The 21,859-nt window shown below is 43.1% G+C and overlaps 1 protein-coding gene across 2 annotated transcripts in view; it reads left to right on the top strand.

Moving 5' to 3' along the window:
* Positions 1-21,859, top strand: part of LTBP2 (latent transforming growth factor beta binding protein 2) — a 1,439,407-nt gene that overhangs the window by 1,068,458 nt on the left and 349,090 nt on the right. The window contains exons 18-20 of one of the 2 annotated variants that reach the window (XM_078659885.1): positions 13,349-13,474; positions 17,437-17,562; positions 18,248-18,370. In XM_078659885.1, coding sequence (XP_078516011.1) covers positions 13,349-13,474; positions 17,437-17,562; positions 18,248-18,370 — 375 coding nt within the window. The remainder of the gene's footprint in view (positions 1-13,348; positions 13,475-17,436; positions 17,563-18,247; positions 18,371-21,859) is intronic. The other variant, XM_078659886.1, reaches the window with a different exon arrangement.

Genomic DNA, 21,859 nt, shown 5'->3' on the forward strand with positions numbered 1-21,859 from the left:
ACTGTAACAAAGGCTTTTCCTTTGAAATATTTATTTACCAAATTCCTTGAATGACAACCAGGACAAAATGCATCAGAGTACTTTACAAATGTAAACATGCAGTTTAAAAGATCAGTGCAACACCACAAGTACAACCATTCAAGTAAAGCCCAATAATTATGGTGTCCTGGTTTCAGTGTCTATTTTTTGTGAATTTCAGTGATGTTTTCTCAGTGTTTTCCAAACCATTTGAAATTTGTGCTTATCAGTGTTTTTTCAGTCATCACACATGACAATGGGACGCCTTAGAGCTATGAATTGCGTTAGTATTTGGAAAGTCATGTGTTATATTTTCACTACTATACCATGTGCATGGTAACAGCACTTTTTTCATAGTTATCTGTCACTATATCATGCATTGAATGGTTAAAGCCTGTAGTGTTTGGCAGGCTACCTGCTATCAGTACTGACTTGTTAGACATGGGGACTTATGTATCAAGTGGTTTACTCATTCTGCATCTTTGGGTAAATGTGATAGTTCATATTTGCCCAGGTTCATATGAACTAGCCATTTTACCGATCAGTGAAAGAATGAAACACTGCCAAAAGGTCAAATATAATTTTAATAATATTCACATATTCTGTACAGTGTATAAAGTAATTAGATTATACCTAAACCTTGCTTCTAAACCATGTACCTTTAATCCAAGCACACAAAACTGGAGGGAAGCAAAAAATAGAAGAAACAGAATGTTAATGACATCCCTAAAAACAAACAGAAAGCAGAATAACCTTTGACCAGTCTTTCTTGCTGCTACCTTGTATAACAAAGTCACACCGTTAGCGACTTCAGAAAGAAATTAAAATGGCTCGATTCTCTCTCACTGTCTTTTCTTTGAGTGACATTTTAGTTTGTGGTTGTGCAGGTGTTGATATGTTTACACTGATAAGGCTGTTCCCTCTTGGTGGGGTTTTATAGTTATTAAAGGGCTAAGCCTAAAACATGATAGCCTACAAATTATATTTACAGAAGCAGGAATGGTTGCGAAGTATGAAAAAGAACAGTCCAGACGAACTGCTAAGCCAGGTCCTCCTGATGAGGCCTGGTGAGCAAAAGAATGATGGATTTAACCCAGATCGCTTGACTGGGGGTGAATGTTTTGATTTGTTCTGCATTCCGTCCATCAATTGTGTCTTTGCTTCCTCGCCCTAAGTGCACTGGGTATGCCCAGACGTGGGTCCCGGGATCACTGTGCCACTAGATTCAAACTATCCTGGCTGATGAGGGCTGAAACCCTGAAACCAGTCCTAGGATGCTTGGTTCCATTCCAGGGAGGACCTGGCTTGGCAGCTTGGGCTGGACAGTTCCCATGAGGCACAGGGTCAAGACTGATTTGCATATGGCCAGGTCTAAAATGGGGTGTTATGGTGAGCAAAAGAATGATGGATTTAACCCAGATCACTTGACTGGGGGTGAATGTTTTGATTTGTTCTGCATTCCGTCCATCAATTGTGTGTCTCTTGGATATATTTTGGGCACATCTACTTTCCAGGCACACCTGGCAGCGTTGGATTAGCTGTGTGCAGGGCCTAATGCTGGATAGCTCTATATTGCTGTGAGTACATTTAGTTGTATTTTAGTAAAAGAGGCCTTCGACTTTCACACCCGCCCCGGTGGCTGTATGTACATACATGCTTTCTGCTCGAGCTGGCATATAAGTGTGAGTCTACCTCAAGACTCCACTTCACTTGGCACATCACGCAGCTTCCTGTGCCACTGAGAGGCTGCCATCGTTCTGCAGGGATGTTGCTCGTGGGGAACAATGCGCCCTAAATCACCATTCTCTGAGCTTTTCTGTTGTCTGTGCTCCTACGCTGGGAGGCTCCACATCGGCCGCTGCGTCCAACAGCTCCATGTCTTTACGCTCATTACGTACCATGGGGGCCATTTTGGATTGGGACAAGGCTTGGCCCAATGTGTGTCGACACTGCCACGGTCAGTCAGTGACACACACACTTTCGTGGAAGTACTCTCTCATGGCTGTTTCTTCTTTCATCAGTGACACACGCACTTCTCACTGGATTATTGTGGTGGGGTGATTTCTTTCACTGACTTGCACTTTTAGTTATTCTGTGCTCTGCAGGTGTTTTGTGAGGGGACATTTTGTTTGTTTGGTTGATATTAACCTTTCTTTGCAGTTTTTTGGTCACAAGGCTTGTTTGTTGGAGGTACTGTGCACTACTATCTATGCATTGTATACATCTTTGTGTGCTTCAGGCGCATAGCTGGTAGAACATAACAGAATCACCATTTTTCATAGCGACACCGCCTATCAAATGGCAGAAATGTGGCAAAGTCTTTGAAAGATATGACAAGGTATGTGGGGTGTCTTTAAGCTTCAAAAGGAAACCTGCTTACTTCCGCATTGCTTGGGCCCTGAAGGGCAAGAGGTTTTTGAGCACCTTCAGGACATTGTTGGAGAGATTTGAATGAGTATGAAGCTTGTATTGCAAAGATAGATGGGCAGTATTTGTCAAAGCTTAGCACCATCCTAGAACGTTGCCATTTTGGCCACAGGAACCAAAAAGAAGGAGAGACGGTGGAGAACTGTTTTAGGACATTGGCCTCATTAAGTTTTGTTCTAGGTTAGAAGAAAGAATAAGGGCCCAATTTATGTTAGGCTGCAATATTGAAAGGGTGAGGGAGGAACTGTGGCAGAAGGATGAACCGTCCTTGGATGATTTTTTTTTATTGCTAAGAAGATAGAGCATTTTATCAAGTCTGTTGAAGTCATTACGCAAGAAGAGAGAAAAGGAGATATGGTCCAAGTGGTTAAGTACACCCAGAAAACTCATGCGAAAAGAAAGATACAGACAACAGAGTGGAACGGCAGAGTACATTCCTTGGAAAGTGCTTTCGCTGTGGAAAATCTGGTCACATGGCTAATGATCGAGAGTGTTTGGGAGGCAAAGCAACTCGCAAAAATTGTAAATAGAAAGGGCATTTGGCCAAATTTTGCAAAGGAAAGGCTTTCAAAAGTAAGGTGTGTGAAGTCAAAGAAAAGTGTTGTTGCACCAGTGATAATGACGCATACTTGGAATGTGGGGAAATTGTCTTGCAAGTGAATGGCAATAGGAGTAGCAGTCTATTGGAGGAAATGATTGTGGAAAGTGAAGTGTCAAAGGTTTTGTTTGATTCTGGGGCCAAGATCACCATTGTTTTTAAAGAATTTTATGTAAGAAAACTCAAGGGGAAAATCAAAGCGTTTCGGCCTGCCATAAAACTGTGTGCCTATGGGGAAAAATCTATTAAGCTGTATGGATACTGTTGGATTCTGGTTGAGTACAAGAGCAGGTATGCTAATGCTAGGATCTATATATCACAAAAGGGAGATAGTATACTCAGCTGATTCCACCAAAGAGACATAGGGGTAATACTGGATCCCAATAGTTGTCCTCCCATCAGGCTGAAAGAAGACTTTGATGTGAAGGAGGTGGCTGAATGGGGTAATTCCAGTGAAGCATTTGTACGAGATTTGGAGGCACGTTTTCCTGGGTCTTTCAGAGTAAACGTGATGTCTCCAACACTATGTGCACCACAAATGTTTGATGGATGGGTCAAATCTGTCAGAAGGAAAGTTCGGAATGTACCAGTGGCTGTGCGTGATGAGATTAAGGCATACTTAAAAAAACCTTTAAAATGTTGGCATTATTGAGAAGATGGAAGGGATACAGTGGCTAGCTTCAGTTGTGGTATCCAGGAAGGCTAACAGGAGTTTGCAGCTGTGCGTGGACTTAAGAGATGTTAATAAGCATGTAATGGTGGACAGATATTGGTTGCCAACAATTTCAAATATGCTAATGCTGTTGCGGGGGCCATGGTATTTTACAACATAGACCTTAAGTCGGCGTATCACTAGATTAGGCTTTATGTAACTTCCAGAGATCTCACAGTGTTTGTAACGTCCTTTGGAACATTCTGAGATGCCAGGCTAACTTTTCATTTTGTTTCAGCAGTTTGAAGGGCCTTGAAGGCATAAGAATCTATCAAGATGATATGCTGGTTTTGGAAAGAACGTTTATCTTGCTTTTAGGATGGAGAAAGACAACTTCAGAAAGAATTCCATAGATTATTTGGGCCATACAATCACAGGGAAAGGCATAATGCCTAAGGAAGATCTTGTTGATGCCATACAGAAGTTAAAGTCCCCTTACAATAAGGAGAAGTAAATGAAATTCCTTGGAATGGCATACTATTACAATTACTTTGTGAAGGGGTTTGCGGAGATTTGTGTTCACATGAGGGTCCTGCTTCGCAGAAGGGCCGAGTTTGTTTGAAATGATGCTTGCGAGGCAGAGTTTAAGGAGGTAAAGTGAGGTTGAGTAAGGCTCCAAAGTTGAGAAATTTTGACACCAAAAGCAAATTTGTGTTAACCACTGATGCTAGTATGAATGGTTTGGGAGCCGTACTGTAGCTCGAAGGTCGTGACTGATAATTCTTTTTGTATTTCTCTCCAGAGGTCCCAAAGAGGCGGAGTTACGTTACTTGGTCATTGAGAGGGAGGCATTAGTGGTCTATTGGCCTGTGAAGAAGTTAAAGAATCTCTTGTGGGGTAGTAGTTTTGAGGTGCAAAGAGACCACAAACTCTTTTGTGATTTTTTTTAAAGGAATTGATGCATTGTACAGCAGGATCTCTAAATCGGTTGTTGCAGTCCTTTTATTTTTTGCGGTATCTTTGCACCTCAACCTCGCTTATTTGCTATCTTTCTCTGTCCCAATTAGCCTGCTTCTTCCAAGTCTGTCAATGTCATTCTTTCGCCATCTCTACCCCTTTCTCACTCACCTATTTCTCTCCCAGTTTCTCTCCAAACTCCACATCATTTTCATGTCTAATCTGTTTCCATTTCACTAGCAGAATTAGAATTTTCTCAGCTTTGATTTCACATTCACCGCTATCTTTGGCTACTAATTATTCTTATCTTTTTCGTTTCACTATTCTCTACTAATTATCTTTATCGCTTTAGTTTCAGTGTTAAATCAAGTTCTAATACTTTCATTCTCCAACTAGGATTGCAGTAGATTTCTCCTTCTTTACCACTCTCATATCTTCTTACCTTCATATCTCTAAGTTTCCTTTTTACTTCACTGCTACCTTAAACATTCTGTCACAGTTATCTTCCAGATTCCATTTTCCTCTATCACGATACTCTATTGCAATAGTGCTACTCTTAACTCCACCGTTCTCAGTTTATGTCTCAGGTCATTGAATTTCCTGTTTCTTCTCTCATTACCCTCCCTGTTCATTTGCATGCTTCGCGCGGTCTTTCCTCACTATGGGCCAGATGTAGATGAGGGACATTTACTGACTCATAAATACAGAATTTTACCGATTCGGTATTTATGAATCGGTAAATATGAAGGAGGGAGATGTAGGAAATTTTTAAAATAGAAATACCGATTTGGTAACATTTGGTATTTACCGATTCGGTAAATACCGAATCGGTATTTCCTATCGATTCCTATGGGCTGTGAAGCCCATAGGAATCAATGGGAAATACCGATTCGGTATTTACCGAATCGGTAAATACCGAATGTTGCAAGGGTGCAGGGCACCCGAAGTAAAGGCATGTGTGACATGTGGCACACATACATGCCCTTAGGGCATGTCTGTGTGTCACATTGCACAGTGTGCATGTACAGATGTGCATGCACACCTGGATTCGGTATTTTACCACACAATAGGATTGTGTGGTAAAATACCGACTTTTAAGGGCCTGTGACACTCTCAGGAGTGTCACCTACATTTGGATTTACCGAATCGGTAAAATTACCGATTCGGTATTTTACAGAATCGGTAAATTTACCGATTCGGTAAATTTACCGATTCTGTAAAATAATGGCCCCTACATGCCAATTCCTAAATACCGGTCGGTAACGGCCGAAATCGGCCGTTACCGACCGGTATTTGGGCTCCTACATCTGGCCCTATGTCACTCCCATTTCAGGTTTAGTTTGAGCAGGAGTTCGAAAACCCTCACAGAAAATATAAATATGCCGGGCAGGAGTTGTGTAAGTCTACTTCACAAAACAGTTACAGCTTTGAAGAGGAACAACAGGGCAATGCTTAACTAAACAGATACTGCATGGGCAGTAAGGTCTCCTTCATGCAAATGTTACAGCGTGAGCATTATTTGAGAGTGCATACTGCACTAACAGAACACCACAGGAAGGAAACAAGCATCCAGTTTTCCCTCACTGATGTGCAAGCCTAACTACACAGGACAGAAAGGCCTCATAACAGCTGCACAGATGCGGGCAGATTTTGAGTTTGCTCAATAAACCATTTGAGTGTTGTCCCTCGCTCCACTCTCAGTGGATTGGTTTCTCAATTCTTGTCTTCGGGGAAGACAGAAGCCTTGCTCTGCATATGTGAGTTTATGTATTTATTTATTTATGTCATTTATAGAGCGCATGAATCACCCTGTTTATTTATTTATTTATGTCATTTATAGAGCGCATGAATCACCCCGGTTGGGGTATCTCCTCGCTGTGGCCGTGTTAGAGACACTGAGATAGGAGCTAGAAGAGTGATGTTTTACATTTTTTTCCAAAGGTCATGTAGTTAGTGCATTGGCGTATGTCCAGAGGTAGTTGGTTCCAGATTTGAGGGGCTTGGTAGGAAAACACTTTGCCTCCTTTCAGCAGAGGAAGTAAAAAATGTGAAACAAACTCTACTGCTGGAGGAGTTACCCCCATCCCCCCCCCACCCCACCCCGCCACACCCCCCCCCCCCCCCCACACCCTCCATCTCAATTGCCCGCGGGGTAACATTTTAATTCATTAAGGTGTCCAGTGCTGGTAAAAATGGAAGGTAAAAATATTGCGAAGTTTGGTGGGTGCTTTAACAGATGAATGTTTATTGGTTTCTTGCAGCAGAAGAAGGCAAATAGGCTCTGAGACCCGTGTGCTTCTGTTCCTGTCTGCGTTTGTGATCTTGGTGGCTATGGGTCACAAAGGCAGTTCCAGGGGTAGCAGGGGATAAGCCAGGGGTTGGAGCTGCGACCCCTAAATGATGTCCATGAGAATGAGCCATTTGTCAGAAGGTTGAAAATCACCAGCAATAAACCTACGGTCAAATGGAGCAGTATGAAACTCTCCCATGAGTCCGTTGGCGAGATTTATAGACTGATCGTCGATGGTATGGAGGGTCTGATATCACTGAACTTGGCAGGGGACTCTTGTGAGTCCCTGGGGGCAGTTTCCGATGTGTACAATCGGATGTTCCAAAGCTTGAGGAGCCACTTCTTCATTTAGAGTAGGTGATCAGTGGAGAAGAAACGTCTCCCATCTTGGTTTAATAAACAATGCAAAGTTGCCAAGACAGCATTGGTTGGTGCGCTAAAAAAGCAAGATAACCCTCAGATTCAGGTAATCAGGAGGTCCTACAATAAAACGCTAACTGCTGCTAAAAAAGACTGTGAGCGGGGAACATGGTAGGGCTTCTCTGCTACTGCCAAATTGAATGACCATAGCTTAATTTGGAATTTGGTGTCCTCTGGATGTAGAGATGGGTTTTATTCTATTGAAACCCACATTTCAGCCAGCGACTGGGTCACCACTTCTCTTGATTACATACGCAGAAGGGAGAACTCAAGGACCCTAAATGTGAACAAACAGGCCTGGAGGCAATAAGACACAGAGAGAAGGAGGTTGTAAGCCCTAAGGGGACTCCATTAGGGCCCTTACTACGAACAAATGAGCCAGTTGCCTTGGCGATAACAGCACATGAAATAAGCCTGCCCATCAAGAGAATTGTCGCCAATAAGGCCCCTGGGCTAGACCAGATCCTTCGAGGCTTGTTCACAAGTGAGAGAGGAATCTGGAGTGCCTATTTCTCAGCGATATTCACAGCCATCATGAAAGGGGCACCTACTCCACCGATTTGGACAGGGGCTGCAATCATCCCCATATTTAAAAAGGGCTCACGAGATTTGCCAACTAACTATACACATATGTCTCATAGATAGATCCCAAAAGCTATTTAGTAGGGTAATTCTGGGTAGACTTCAGGAATAGCTAACAGCTAATGAAATCCTGACACCTCTCCAGGTTTGTTTTGGATAGTGTACAAGTACAATTGATCAAGTGTTCCGCCTACAGTTGTTGTACTGGACAGTTGTCATTCTAGGTGGTGGTCGACTTTATGTTGTTTTTGGTAGATCTGTGATCTGCTTTTGATTTAGTACCAAGATTGACTCTCTGGCAGGTACTTTTAGAGATGGGGGGGCGCCAAGACACCTGCTAGATATTATAATGAGACTGCACAACAAAAAGTACGTGCAGGTTAGATGTGGCCAAGCATGTGAGATGACTGAGCCCTTCCTTGTAAATAGAGGAGTTAGGCAGGGGTGCTTTCCTGCGCCCACTCTATTCACACTATATAACAATGGCCTTATTACCTTTCTAGACCAGTGTGAAAATGACTCATCCAGGCTGACAAACATGAGTGTTCGTGCCCTCACGTTTGCCAACAATACACTAAACCTTTCTAAATCTCCAATGGGACTCCAAAAACTGATGGACCGTTTTGAGTGTTTTTGTAAGCATTGGGTTTTGGAGATCAATGTGGGTAAAAACAAGTGCATGGTCCTGAACCCAGGACACTCGTCCAGGGCTAACCCAACGTTAGCAGAGACTCCACTCAAGCGTGTGTGCACCACCGTGTATTTGTGCATAATGCTAACAACACATCTTGAGTGACATACTCACATCACACAGTGTAGATTAAAGATGGAACAAGTTGTGGGAGAAATAACTACATTGTCTCCTAGCTCACAGTTCCGACCCATTCAGCCGGCAATACAGATCTACAACCACCAGGCCCTCTGGACAGCCTCTTATGCTTCAGAGCTATGGGGGCATCTGGACACAACCTCTTTAGTCACAGTAGAAAATCGATTTATTGGCCGGCTGGTAGGTATACCTTTAAGTACCCTCCCTTCTCCCAGTTAGGCTTGACCTTGGGCTTAGAGCATTATCCGGCAGGATAGGACTGCGCCTCATATTCTACTGGAGGAGACTTTGGGCCACCCAGAGCACCTCTCCTATCGCCAGGATTTAGATGAAATACTATGCCGCTCTGGTTCTTGTAGCACACGCTGGCAAAAATAAGTGATAGCCACCTTGCTAGAGATTGGGAAAGCAAGCCTACGGAGCCCCCCTGAAGTGGCCGGGGCGACCCCTAAGATACAAACTAAATCAGCCTATTGCCAACACAAAGAGTTTCTTTTACATACTCTTGACGAAACTTTGTCCACTAACTGATGCTTTCCTTACAGTCCACGACTCCTTAAAGGAGGATTTCCTGGACAAAATAGAGCCACCCTTAGCTAAGCATCTGTATCCGCAATTCCGGTGCGGAACTTTACCCCTCCATTCTTTTACTGCAAAGTGGGCACGAGCCCCTAGGACTAAGGAGGTGTAGTGATGTTCGTCTTGTGGTGGCCCCAAAGGAATCATTCAGCATGTTCTCTTCTTCTGCCCAGCCTACATGAGCATTAGGAGGTGCAGGATAATCCCGCTGTACCGGAATCTGGGAGTCAAGGAGCCGAGACGGCTCTAAGGATTTTACACTAATAAATCAATGATTTTTGTACTAACTTGATATTTGATGGTAATGTGGAGAGTTAGGCGAAAAATGTGTGCTTCTCTTAAGAAAAAGCCTGTGGTGATTCACCTGATGTGCAATATATTTATTACTTGTTTTAATATCCTCAGCCTCAGTAATGTATGATGTAAACCCGATTTTTGTATGAATTTCACATCGTTTTATATTGTTTTAACTTATTTACCGCCTATAGATTTTAGGGGAATTTGTATTTGACTGGAAAAGATGATGATTGCTGATTTTCTGGAGTTATAATGATTTGACCAATTTTGCTCTTATACGTTTTTATAAAACCATCTCTTTTATGTGCTTTATTGGCCAATGTGCCGAAATAAGGATCTTTGATGATGATGATGAAGTCTATATTGACTGAGACTTAGAGGGAGTTCAAATCATTAGAGCTCCAGTAATAAATAAAGACATTCTGGGGCAGACCAGAGGGCTGAATTAAACAGGATGATATTGCTTTAAAATATTTAAAATGACTGTCCCAGAAATAACTTGTCTGACAGTTTGCAAAGGGTGATTGACTGGGGAGACCTTTGACTAGGATTATTAAGAAAAAATATGGTCAAGAAATGGCTGGCTTGATTGAAAAGAGCGAAGGTGTAAAAGTATGCCATAATGAACTTTTTTGTCAGGTATATTATTGATTATTACCAAAAGCTGTTCCCATAAGAGCTCCAGAAATGCGAGGATGTGGGGACGTCTGGGGCGGAGCACACAGTTGTGTTGGAGTAGGCGCTCGTGCTTGTGGAGATTCTGAAGCCCTAAATATTTGAATTCATGGAAGGCGCTCAACCTGATGGGCTTACCTCTGAATGTTATAAGACTTTCATCCCTTCGTTAAAACCATCAATGTTGACCGTGTTTGAGGATTCATTTGCTGATAAATATTTTAGGGAATGCAGTGTTTCAGTACTTACCAAGTTCACTAAAGCGTTTAAACTATGTGAATGATGCACACTCTAATCATTGATCAATACAGACACTAAGGTGTTAGCAATGATGGTGACCACTAGGATATTTCCCCTGAAAGACAGACTAGTGCATCCTAATCGGACTGGTTACATCACGAGGAAGTCCACGTCCAATAACATGAGCCACTTATTTAGGAAATACTTGATTTGGTTGGTTACTCTGCTGTACACTGAACACACAATCTTGATGACAACCAAAGAGTGGACTTGATGTTCCTGCAAATGGAGAGGACGTGCAGAGGATCTGCCATTTTGGTGGGCACCCCATACTTTAAAAAAAAAAAACTTATGAGTAAATGTTTATCAGAGTGGAAGTTATACCAGTGAAAAGAATGTGTCCAGGCTGTAAGGATTGTTTCTGGGAAAATTGACAAATATATTAAGCTTCCATAATCAATAGCTGTGAGAATAGCTATGACCACAATGGTGACAGTTCCCAGGTTTCTCTACACCTTCTGCAACGTTCACAATTATCAAAAAGAGAGTTTCTTATGAGCCGTAGAACTGTAGTCAATAAGCTGGTATTGGCAAGTGATAACTCCACCAGTCAAAGTGGAGACAGTAACTAGATATTAGTGTGGTGTGACTACCAGCTTTGGATCACCCCCGGTATGATAGCACCAGAGGATATATAGCGAGGGGATTTTATTAGTGGCCTTGAAGGGATCATGAAGATATGAGGAGCACCACATCTGTATGCACCTGCTGTGATGTTGCAAAATGTGGCTGCATGTATTGGTGTTAAAAACAAAAGATATTTTTTTTGGCATGGGAGAGTTAGTGACTAAATATGGCTGGGGAGCTGTTTCAGGATGCTCAGCTTAACTCTGAAGGAAATTAGAATGGCTCTAGGCAGATTCTCAATGGTATTGTTAACCTACGCCCAAAAACACTAAAGTAATGAATAAATGTTGGGTGAACTCCCCGAAGAAATAAGCCAATCTAATTCACTGTCCCAGTAAATTTTGATGGGCACAAGCTGTAGAAAAATGATTACGAACATATGTGGGTTACAGGTCAGTGGAATGGCAAGAGATTCCACATCAGTCAGTATTAAACGGAAAGCTGATTTGGGGGATGAATTAGTAGAAATGTAAGTATAAATGTTAGGATCCAGGTGATAAAATATACATTCCTCACCTGAGGGAGTATCACCCTGACTGCGATTCATAAATACAGACGGTTTTGCAATCCCAAGTGTGCCAATTGTACCCTTCAAAGCAGCAGCGTTTTTCGATTTTGTTGAAAATTGGCTGTTGATCGGCAAGTTCTGCAGCAGGATTACAGGGAGTTGTAGCAGATTTTACACTGAGTCGAATCTTCAATTGATGCTAACAATAGTAGTACCCAAGGTCCTACCACCACTTGTCTTGAATCAAATAGTTCTTCAGTAGATGAAGAAGTGACTTCCAAATTCTGTGAGTGATTGCTAGACTTTCGAATGTTTAATGAAAGGGGACAACAATATAGGAAACAGTACACCCGATGCATGTGGGATGATCATACGTGGTTAAACGTGTTTCCATAATAGAGGTGCTGTTTACTGAGGTCTTTGGGTTCTGTGTCACAATATTGTGGTACGAAATATCGACTTAAAAAGTATCGGGTCATCAATATCAACCACCACTATATCGTCAAGGTTAAAACAGAGAAGTATAGATTTGCTGTTCTTAACCCTCATCTACTCACTTTGACATTATATTGGTAGTTGATATTGTAGATCCAATATTTTTGTAAGTCAATATTTTGATCACATATTGGGACTCCCCCCAAACGTTCTGTGATTATTGTCTAGTTTATTGTCATGTTGACAGAACCTTTATTTGAATGAAGTATTAAAACAGATGAGCTGCAAACATGAGTCACCAGAAAATATCAAAGACAAAGTACCAAGTGCTTTTGAAAAGTATAGTTTAAGATGGCAAGCAGCTGATCTTTTTAAGGCATCCTAGCTTCCATCCTAGCCTCCAGAAACAGAGAGCACAGAGTAGACAGAGTTCTCTAAATCAAATGTTTGTGCTCCAACCTGATGTCTGACTTTAAATGTAATATGGCCTTTGAGGAGACGTGGATTCAGGAATTGCTTCCAGAGCTGGGTTTTCACGTCTAGCCTAGATATCATAGGAATGTATTTGATTTTTGTTTTCATTTTATTAAATAGTGCTTCTAACCACAAAAATGTAACAAAGAGTAGAAAATATACATGACCAAAAAGTAGAAAATACATGCTCAGAAATAAAAAAAAGTTGCAGGAAAATTTGTTTACAACAAAAGGACTAGTGGATAACTAGAGGGCGGAGCATATTTATTGCATCGAAAACCACAACATTCTAGCCGCTCAAGATAGTATACTGGCTAACAGAGGTGAACTAATACAACAGGTGTGGTAGTTTAGAGTGGCAGCTTAAACTTAGAGCAGGAGGTGATCTTTAATGCTGAAACTAAAGATCTGGAAGGTGGAAGGAATTCTTGCCTGAACAGAGAGGGTATTCTGAATTCTCCGTAAAGAGGGAATGTTTTCATAATGATAGGGCTCTTGAGGTGTAAAAGGAATGGCATGGTCAACCAAAAGTCCTCCTGAGATGTTCTATTTGATGATCCCTACAGAAGTATTTGAAACTGTGCAGGTTGGCAGATACTATTGTTATGAGCCTATGTTCTTAACTTGGAATCCAAAATCCCTTCTTAGGAAAAGATCTGACTCGTTCTTTCTTGTCACAGATATCAATGAGTGTGAGTCTCTGAGAAGCTGCCATCAGGGGGTGTGTGTGAACACGGATGGATCCTTCATCTGCACCAAGTGTCAGGCAGGATACAAGCTGTCTGCAGATCGGGATCGGTGCGAAGGTAAGACACAGAAGAGGCTCTGCTTGGAAGTATGAGAGACAGAGGATCGGGGAGAAGTGCATCATTTGTGCCAGTGTTTTCAGGTGCTCATCCCCAGAACATTATTATGAGCCCTTGGATTTCAGTGAAGTGCTGATGGGGTTGTATGTTCTTTTAAGAACTCGGCATGGGCAGTTCGGAACATGGACTTCAATTAGGATTAACTAACATATGGCTCCTGGCTTGCTCACTAATACCCTAACACCATCCTTGCTACCTGATACCATGCAGTGGCAGGTAGGCAGTGAACAGCAATGGTAGGAAGAGAAAGTAAATAGATGTACCTGTTGTAATGTTCATACCGTGCCCTACCCACTCGACAGAAAATAGGATGCTGTGGACGAACCGTTCAAGACTAGGGCAGTACATTCAGAGTGGAACATGAACAGTTTGCCTCCAGCAGTGTTAAAGAAAAATGATATCAGTATGTAAGGGAAGAGCTTCCCGCACCTCACAAGATTATTTAAGTATGATGCAGACTCGACTACGGAAACGCCCTCTATGCGGGTGCTCCGACCAAGCTCATCAAACGACTACAACGCATCCAAAACGCCTTGGCATGACTGATCCTCGACGTACCACGCCACGGCCACATCACCCCCCACCTGAGAAACCTGCACTGGCTACCCGTCAACAAGAGGATATCCTTCAAGCTCCTCACCCACGCACACAAGGCACTCCACAAGACTGGCCCAGCCTACCTCAACAGAAGGCTCTCCTTTTACATCCCTAACCGCCAGCTACGCTCCGCCGACCTCTCACTCGCAAACGTCCCGCGCATCCGAAGAACAACCACCGGTGGGAGATCCTTCTCCCACCTCGCCGCCAAGACATGGAACACCCTCCCACTGAGCCTACGACAGACCCAAGACCTGCTGACCTTCAGGAGCATACTCCAGACCTGGCTGTTCGATCAGTTGCGCCCCCCTCCCCCCCACCCGAGCGCCTTGAGACCCTCGCGGGTATGTAGTGCGCTTTACAAATAATTGATTGCTTGATTGATTGATGCACAACACTGACGCCACACTGATTGATAGTTAAACCAGTCGGTACCTTTAGCAACAACTGGCTTCACTTTTATTGGTGCTCGGGGGATATCTTAATGCCCTCTTTCCAGCAGTAAGTCACCTTACCGGATCCCTGCTTGGGGAATCACCTCAGAACCTCGATTCCCATGCAGTGATCCACCCACTAGACACCAGGGGAAGGATAACCTCCCTGACATGGACAAGTGCTCCCCCACTTAAAACATTTAAAATACCAAAAAGGGAACTGAAAAGTTTCTCAAAGCTGCCATCTTACTGAAATCCATAAACTGCGTGCCCCTCTACCATGCTTTTTCATCCATCACGTTGTTAAGCGCTGCATCCAAAAACCCACCACACTTCACTACCTATCATGCATGGCATGGAAACAAAGACAACACACTTCCAAACACACACCCTACACGGTGTAGCATGCTCCCCATGTAGGCAAGCAATTTAGCATCCTACATGGTGGTAGTAAGTGCTTTGTAAATGTTGCAATACAGTACTATAAAATACAATACAACAGTCCTCTGGGTTGTTTACCCCAGGGTGGGCTAAAAGCCCACTAGATGCCAGGGAATAAACAAACAAAAACAATAATGTGAACCACCCCAACATGACACCCACCAGTCTGCCTAGTCCCCGTCTCCACCCCACCACCCATGGGTCAGAAATCCTGCAAACACAGGGAATGCTACCCATGTATCAGACAGTGCCCCCAACCCATAATGGCCCAGTAGTTTTCTGCCTCCCCTTTCACCCTGGAGGCAGAAAGCCACAACACCATGGATGTGGATATTACTGAACCATGTTTCCACCTGGCAATGGGCCCAACTGTCTTTCTTCCCCACTGGTGTGCATATTAGGGGGGTTACTTCCTATCTTGCTCCCCACCCCCCCCCCCCAGCGTGGCAGACAGCCCACCAGATGCCATGAAAAAATGGTCAAAAGAAAAAGAAGTGATAGTGGCAGCCACCCAAGGCGTTTGGCCATGCCCTCACAACTGACTGGGCCAAAAAGCCTTCTGCACTCTCGGAGTCATTATTTAGTGGGGGGCTACTGCCAATGTTCTCACCTCAGGAAGGGGTCAAGGGATCAAGTCCACTTGGTTTAAAAAAAATAGGAGCTGGTCTGCATCAGACCACACCTGCATCCCTTATACTGCTGCAGTCTTTACCCTAAATCTGCCTCCAGGGAGTCAGAAAGCTCACTAGATTCCAGGGATGGTTAAAAAATGGGGTGGGAGCTACCCTGTACTGACATCAGGCTGCACCCTTACCCCTAAAATCCCAACAGTCTTTCTGTGCCTGGCGGCCTAGAGCATTCCCATGGCAAATAAGAGGATAGTTTGATGCATTTGACATATGGACACACTCTGTAATTGTCAAACATCGCAATTTTCCTCCAGCTTCTGTGAAGGAAAGTTCTGGAATCGGTTTCTGAAAGTGATCATCACTTTCAGAAAGAGTCCTTCTGGAACAGCATTACGCCCGATATCAAGAGCAGTAACAGGAACCCCAATTGGACCGAGACGGACTCATCGATCCTATATTTTTGATACGCCCTGGGGAAGCCCAAGGCCGGATGGCTGTGTAAAGGGGTGAAACACGTGTTGGCTGTGTTTTTTTTTTCATTCACTTCCACTATAAATACCTAACAAAATGAACCATTGTTTGATTGGAATGTTACCGTAAAGAATACAGGAAACGAATCTTGCCCTGACAATCCCTTTGTGATCTGTAAGGAAGAAATGCGTAATTTAAGCTCCTTCCACTGCACCCCTTAGACATCACTCCTGATTAGTGTTTGTGTCTCCCAAAGCAGGTGGTATCCTTTCCTGACCTCGGCCAGGTGATTTTGAGATTAAGTGTATTTGTCTTTTCGCACCGAAACAGCATTTTTAAATAGTAACCACATAAGACGTTGACACTGTTAGTGCCCCTTGTCACCCCTGCATTCCTGCAACCTAATCATACGTCCACTGCGGAAGGAAAGATACATAGGCAATGAAAAACAAAAACTGCAACCAGTCAAAGCAAAGCTAACTCCTTTCTAGTGTCTGTCCCATAATTGTGAAATTGCCAAGCTCCAAGGTACTGAGCTCTGAGGAGAAGGTTCTGGAGGGCTGCTGGCGCCTGATTGGCTACAGTTTGGACCAACATAATGACAGGAATAGACTACAAGTGTTTTTTCTCTCTTCATGTATTCCTATGTGGAATTATGTCTAGGCATTTACTGCTTTTTTCTAATGTGTATTTTATGTGTTATGTTTTACATATACATATTATTAGTATGTTATTGCTATTGTATTTACCGTGGGACTCCCACTCCGACGACGGGGACTATTCAAGCATGTGAATCTATGAAAGACACCAATACTGGAGAACCACCTGTTTACAGGTAAGTAACAATTGTTCTTCTTTCACTGGTGGCACAGCTTGGCCTTTGATCTGCATGAGTTCTTGTGACTGGATGTTCAATTGACAATGGTACAGATATTCTATTTGACCTTCGTATGGTCATGTGGTTGTACCCTCTGTCAGATAGTGCTTGTGATCATTAGCTTTTCCTGAGATCAAGTGGATTGTCCTCCTCTCTGATATCACTGGTGGTCCTTTTATCTCTCTGGATGTATGCAGATGGCCCCTATTGCAGATCGCGCTGGTGGTATTATGACCTCTTTGGAAACGTGTAATTGAGACTTTTCTCTCTTGGAACACATCATCCTTTATACTGATGTTAAAATAATTTTTTGCTGATTGAGAGTGTAATCCTTAGTTCATACGCTAGATTGGATTAATCCTTTCTATGAAGGGTGGGTCTGAACTTTCAGTCTTGTGCGCAGAGTAATAAACGTATTTGAGAGATCAGTGCTTCTCTCATTTTTATTTACAGATATGGATGAGTGTTCCATGCCAACGGTTTGCCCTTCTGGAATTTGCACCAACACCCTAGGGTCATATTCATGCCAAGCTTGTGAAGAGGGGTACCAGATAACAGCCGACCGACTCATGTGCAGAGGTAAGGTTTCTCAGGCCCCTTTCTCCTAAGGCCATAATAATGAAGGCTCATGTTTACCATGTGGTTAGTGGTTCATTAACCACTTTTAAGTTTTAAATTGCTTGGTCCCTATTCCTGGGCAAGTTTATACCATGATCCTTGCCTTATACTACTTTTTCGTTTCTGGCCTGGGGTGGGCCCCTTTTGGGGCCCTAATAATGACACACACTTCTGTGTTTTACTACAAGGGCTGCGTTTGGAATAACCTCCATGCCTTCAATGAGATTATTGTTTTAGGCCCAGATTACCATGGATTATTAGCTAGGATTTTTCTTATTCCAGGGCTGGAATCAGGCTCTGTCTTTGAGCTGCGGTCAGTCTATGTTTTTGGGTTGGGATCGCCCTTCAGTTGCTTGGCTGTTATTGGTGCAACTTTAGTTCCTTGTGACCAAGGAGGTAGGAAGAGAAAGGAGGCTGAAGATAAAGGAGAGAAAGGAAGTGCACGAGGGGAGTAAACACCAAAACAGGGATTTTACGAGGGAATAGAGAGGAAAGGATAGAGATGGCACGAGGAAAAGAGCGAATACAACTAAAAACTGAAAGGGTAAAATGTGAGGTTACAAGTGGTAGGATGTTTCACAGAGTTCTCTGTATGAGAGGCTGTATCATCCTGGTGATGGTATATTTTCTCTCCGTTCTCTCTCAGACATTGATGAGTGTGCAGACTCAGCCTCTAATTGTCATGGGGGAGATTGTATAAACACACCAGGATCGTATACGTGCCTCTGCCCATCCGGCTTTGAGCTGATAAATGGAACCCGCTGTGAAGGTAGGTCTTAAGCTGTAATGGCCAAGGTAAGTGAATTGTGTATCAAGTTGTGTGCCCCCAGTCTGTGCCTGATTGTGACTTCTTCTCTGCGTGTCCATCTATGACTAAATCAGGGATGTCCAACACTGGTGTAGAAGGTCTGAATAAATGGCAGTTTTTGTTATAAACCATTTAACATGTAAATTAGTTCAATTTTTTTTGAGAATTCATCTTATGTGGCTATCCTTAAATTCTGGCATTGGTCTTCCATGTTGAAATCCCTGCGACTAAACCATATGTGGGCTTTTGTGTCCCACAGCCAGGGCTAATAGCAAAGTTTAGAGATACTGCTGGAGTTCTCATCGAAGGATCTTTCCACCTCCTGCTCTGTGACATCTTGTAACAGTACCATTGCTTGTTTTGGCTGGCGTTGGACATCAATTCACCAAATGCCAGGGATAGTGGAAGTGACATCATAGGCCATTTGATACCCCGATGACATCACAGGAATTTATGTCATATGACCTTTCATCTTAGTGACACATCACTGAAGATAGCAAAGGTTCAAAGCATTGCAAGGTGAAGTAATATTATTATTATTTAGCTCATAAAGCGCCTGGTTACTCCAACTGGACAGTCCCCGCGCTAGAACACCAGCAGACCCCTAACAACTGACCTATGCTAGTAGCCCTGCTATGACTCTGACTGCCAGGCCGTCAAAAGAGACACTTCTTTCGTCCTTTGTGTGGGTGTGAAAAAGCCAGGTTTTTAATTTTTTCCTAAACATAGTTTCCGATACACACATCCGTAGATCCATAGGCAGATCAATCCATGCCTTAGCCACCAAAAAATCCCTGAGCACAGTCACTTAGACTGTGCCCAACGATCACAGGTTTCGGGTAGATCGATATGCAGTAAGGCCCTATGTCCAAAGCATAGGGCCTTAAAAGTAACTCTGGCCTGTATAGGGAGCCAAAGAAGTTTCATCAAGGCTTCCCCCACTGATGCCCACCTGGGAATTTTCAGAATCAGCCGAGCTGCCGCATTCTGGACCTTCTGTAGGATATTCAAATTTCTGGAGGTCTCCCTTAGAAACAGTATGTTACAATATTCATGGCGCGAAGTTACAAGAGCCTGTACAATGGTTCTTTTTGCATCAAGTGGAAGTAAGTCCAACATTTTTCGTAGAATTTTAAAGATGCCAAAGCAGGCTCCAGCTACTGCAGATATCTGCTCTGAGAAGGACAGATTGTCGTCAAACCACACTCCCAAATTTTTGACCTTAGCTTTCGGGACCCGAGTAAGTCCCAGTTACTCCTGCCACCATAGCTGAAACCAGAGTGGGGGCTGTTTACCAATTACCAACACCTCAGTCTTCCCTGCATTCAACTGAAGACAAATGTGTTTAATCCAATCAGCAAGCACACCCAAGCAGATCTTAAAATCAGATGCCATTCCAGACTCCTTTTGCTTTAGAGTAACAGCCAAGTGAGTGTCATCGGCATATAACACCAGTTTTACCCCATGCCTTAATACAATATCTGCCAGGGGGCGCATGTAGATATTAAACAGGGTCGGGCTAAGGGCCGAACCCTGCGGCACCCCCAGTGACAGAGGGCAGAGTCTAGATTTAAAAGGATGTTGTATAACCTGGAATGATCTGTTCTGCAGGAAATTTTTCAACCACTCCCAGATACCGCCACTGACCACAGCCTCCCTCAGCCTCTCCAATAACAGGCCGTGGGAGACCATGTCGAACGCAGCACTCAAATCAAGTAGGATCATTGCAGCTGTCCTTCCTTCATCGGATGCGGTTCTCAACGCCTCCGCAGCCAGGAGAAGGGCCGACTCCATACTGTGAAGTGGCCTAAAGCCAGACTGGGTGTCGTGGAGGACCCGGCTTTCTTCCAAGAACATGGAAATTTGGCAGTTAAGATGTTTCTCCGCAATTTTTGCAACGAAGGGGAGCAGAGAGATTGGTCTCAAATTTTCTGGGAGGGCAGGTCTAAAAATGGTTTCTTCAGCAAAGGTACCACCATAGAGTGTTTCCAATTGCTGGGGACCTGCCCCGAGCTGAAAGTCATTTTCAGTAATGTGTTGAGAACCGGAGCAATAGCCACCTTCCCTAACTGCAAAAATTTAGGGGGAACTGGGTCCAAAGGGGACCCTGATTTAACCATGTCCATCAATTTCAGGATCTCACTTTCCACAGGAGGGTGAAAGACAAACCTATCCTATGACCACTACGGCAGGGACAGGGACATAATTCCTGCTGCTTTCAGGAAAGGTGGCATATATTTTATCTAATTTACAGATGTAGTGTGGTTTTAAATAGTAGCACACCACTCTTTGTATGCATTCAAAATTGAAATATAGCATTGGTGCCCCTCAAGGTAAAAAAAAACACATACCCCACTACCTCAGGTGTCAGCCCACTGTGGTTCAAAAGATCCCAGTGTAAATGTCAAATATGAAAGTAAACCTCGGCACTCTAATCAATTCAATGTTAATTCATCAATAGTTTTCCTATTCTTACGCAGCCGACACGTGTTTCGTTACAAAGTAACTTTTTCAAGGCCTAAATATATAATGGATAGGGCTCATACGTATTCTGTAGACATTCACAATCTTCCAGTATAGAGGATCATTTTCTAATCAGTTACTTTGTGTGTTTTGCCCGGAACGATAATAGCACCTTACAATTTCAGTTAATCCAATAATTGTCTTCTAAGCATATCTTATTACATCATGGTTCAACATAAGTCCATATTGAGAAGCGCGGGCGTAGGTCTATGATATGCCCCTATCAATGAGAATTCAGTCATCTGTAGAGGTCGTCCTGAGTAGTTTGTTAATGAATCATTCATTACTTTGTAACAAAACACGTGTCGGCTGCCGGTCCAACGCCCTACAGGAGGATCACTGCATTATGTTTTCCATCTTTGAAAAACAATGTTATTGTAATTCTCTGCTTTCAAACGTAATGCCAAATTTGAGTGCTCGATATATGTATTAAATTGAACAGCAAACTAAATATTGGTTTGTGTCTAAATTGAGTCGCGTAACAATAGGAAAACTATTGATGAATCAACATTAAATTGATTAGAGTGCCGAGGTTTACTTTCATGTTTGACATATATTTTATCTATCTTACCCAGAAAGAGGTCCGCCACCCTATTGCAGTGAGCCGTAGATGCAGGGAGTGCTAATAAATGTAGGTAAAGCAAATGCAACTGTTGTTTAGTTAGCATATATATTTCACAGTGGTGCATCCATGATATGCCACATAGGCATGATATTGCTGTAAAACAGCCATCACCTACATAGGGAAAGCTAATTACAACCTCAAATGCCTATACACAGCCATTGTATCCTAGACACATCCTTAAATGGCATGGTACAACCACCCAAGTACAGTTTTGATCTTAAAAGATGTCTAGCCTGTACCCCAAAAAATAGTTACATTTTAGCTGTTTTTTCATTCAGGCGCTTCTGGTACAGGTAAGAGTA

This window comes from Lissotriton helveticus, chromosome 9, assembly GCF_964261635.1.
Source record: "Lissotriton helveticus chromosome 9, aLisHel1.1, whole genome shotgun sequence".
In the NCBI taxonomy this organism is placed as follows: domain Eukaryota; kingdom Metazoa; phylum Chordata; class Amphibia; order Caudata; family Salamandridae; genus Lissotriton; species Lissotriton helveticus.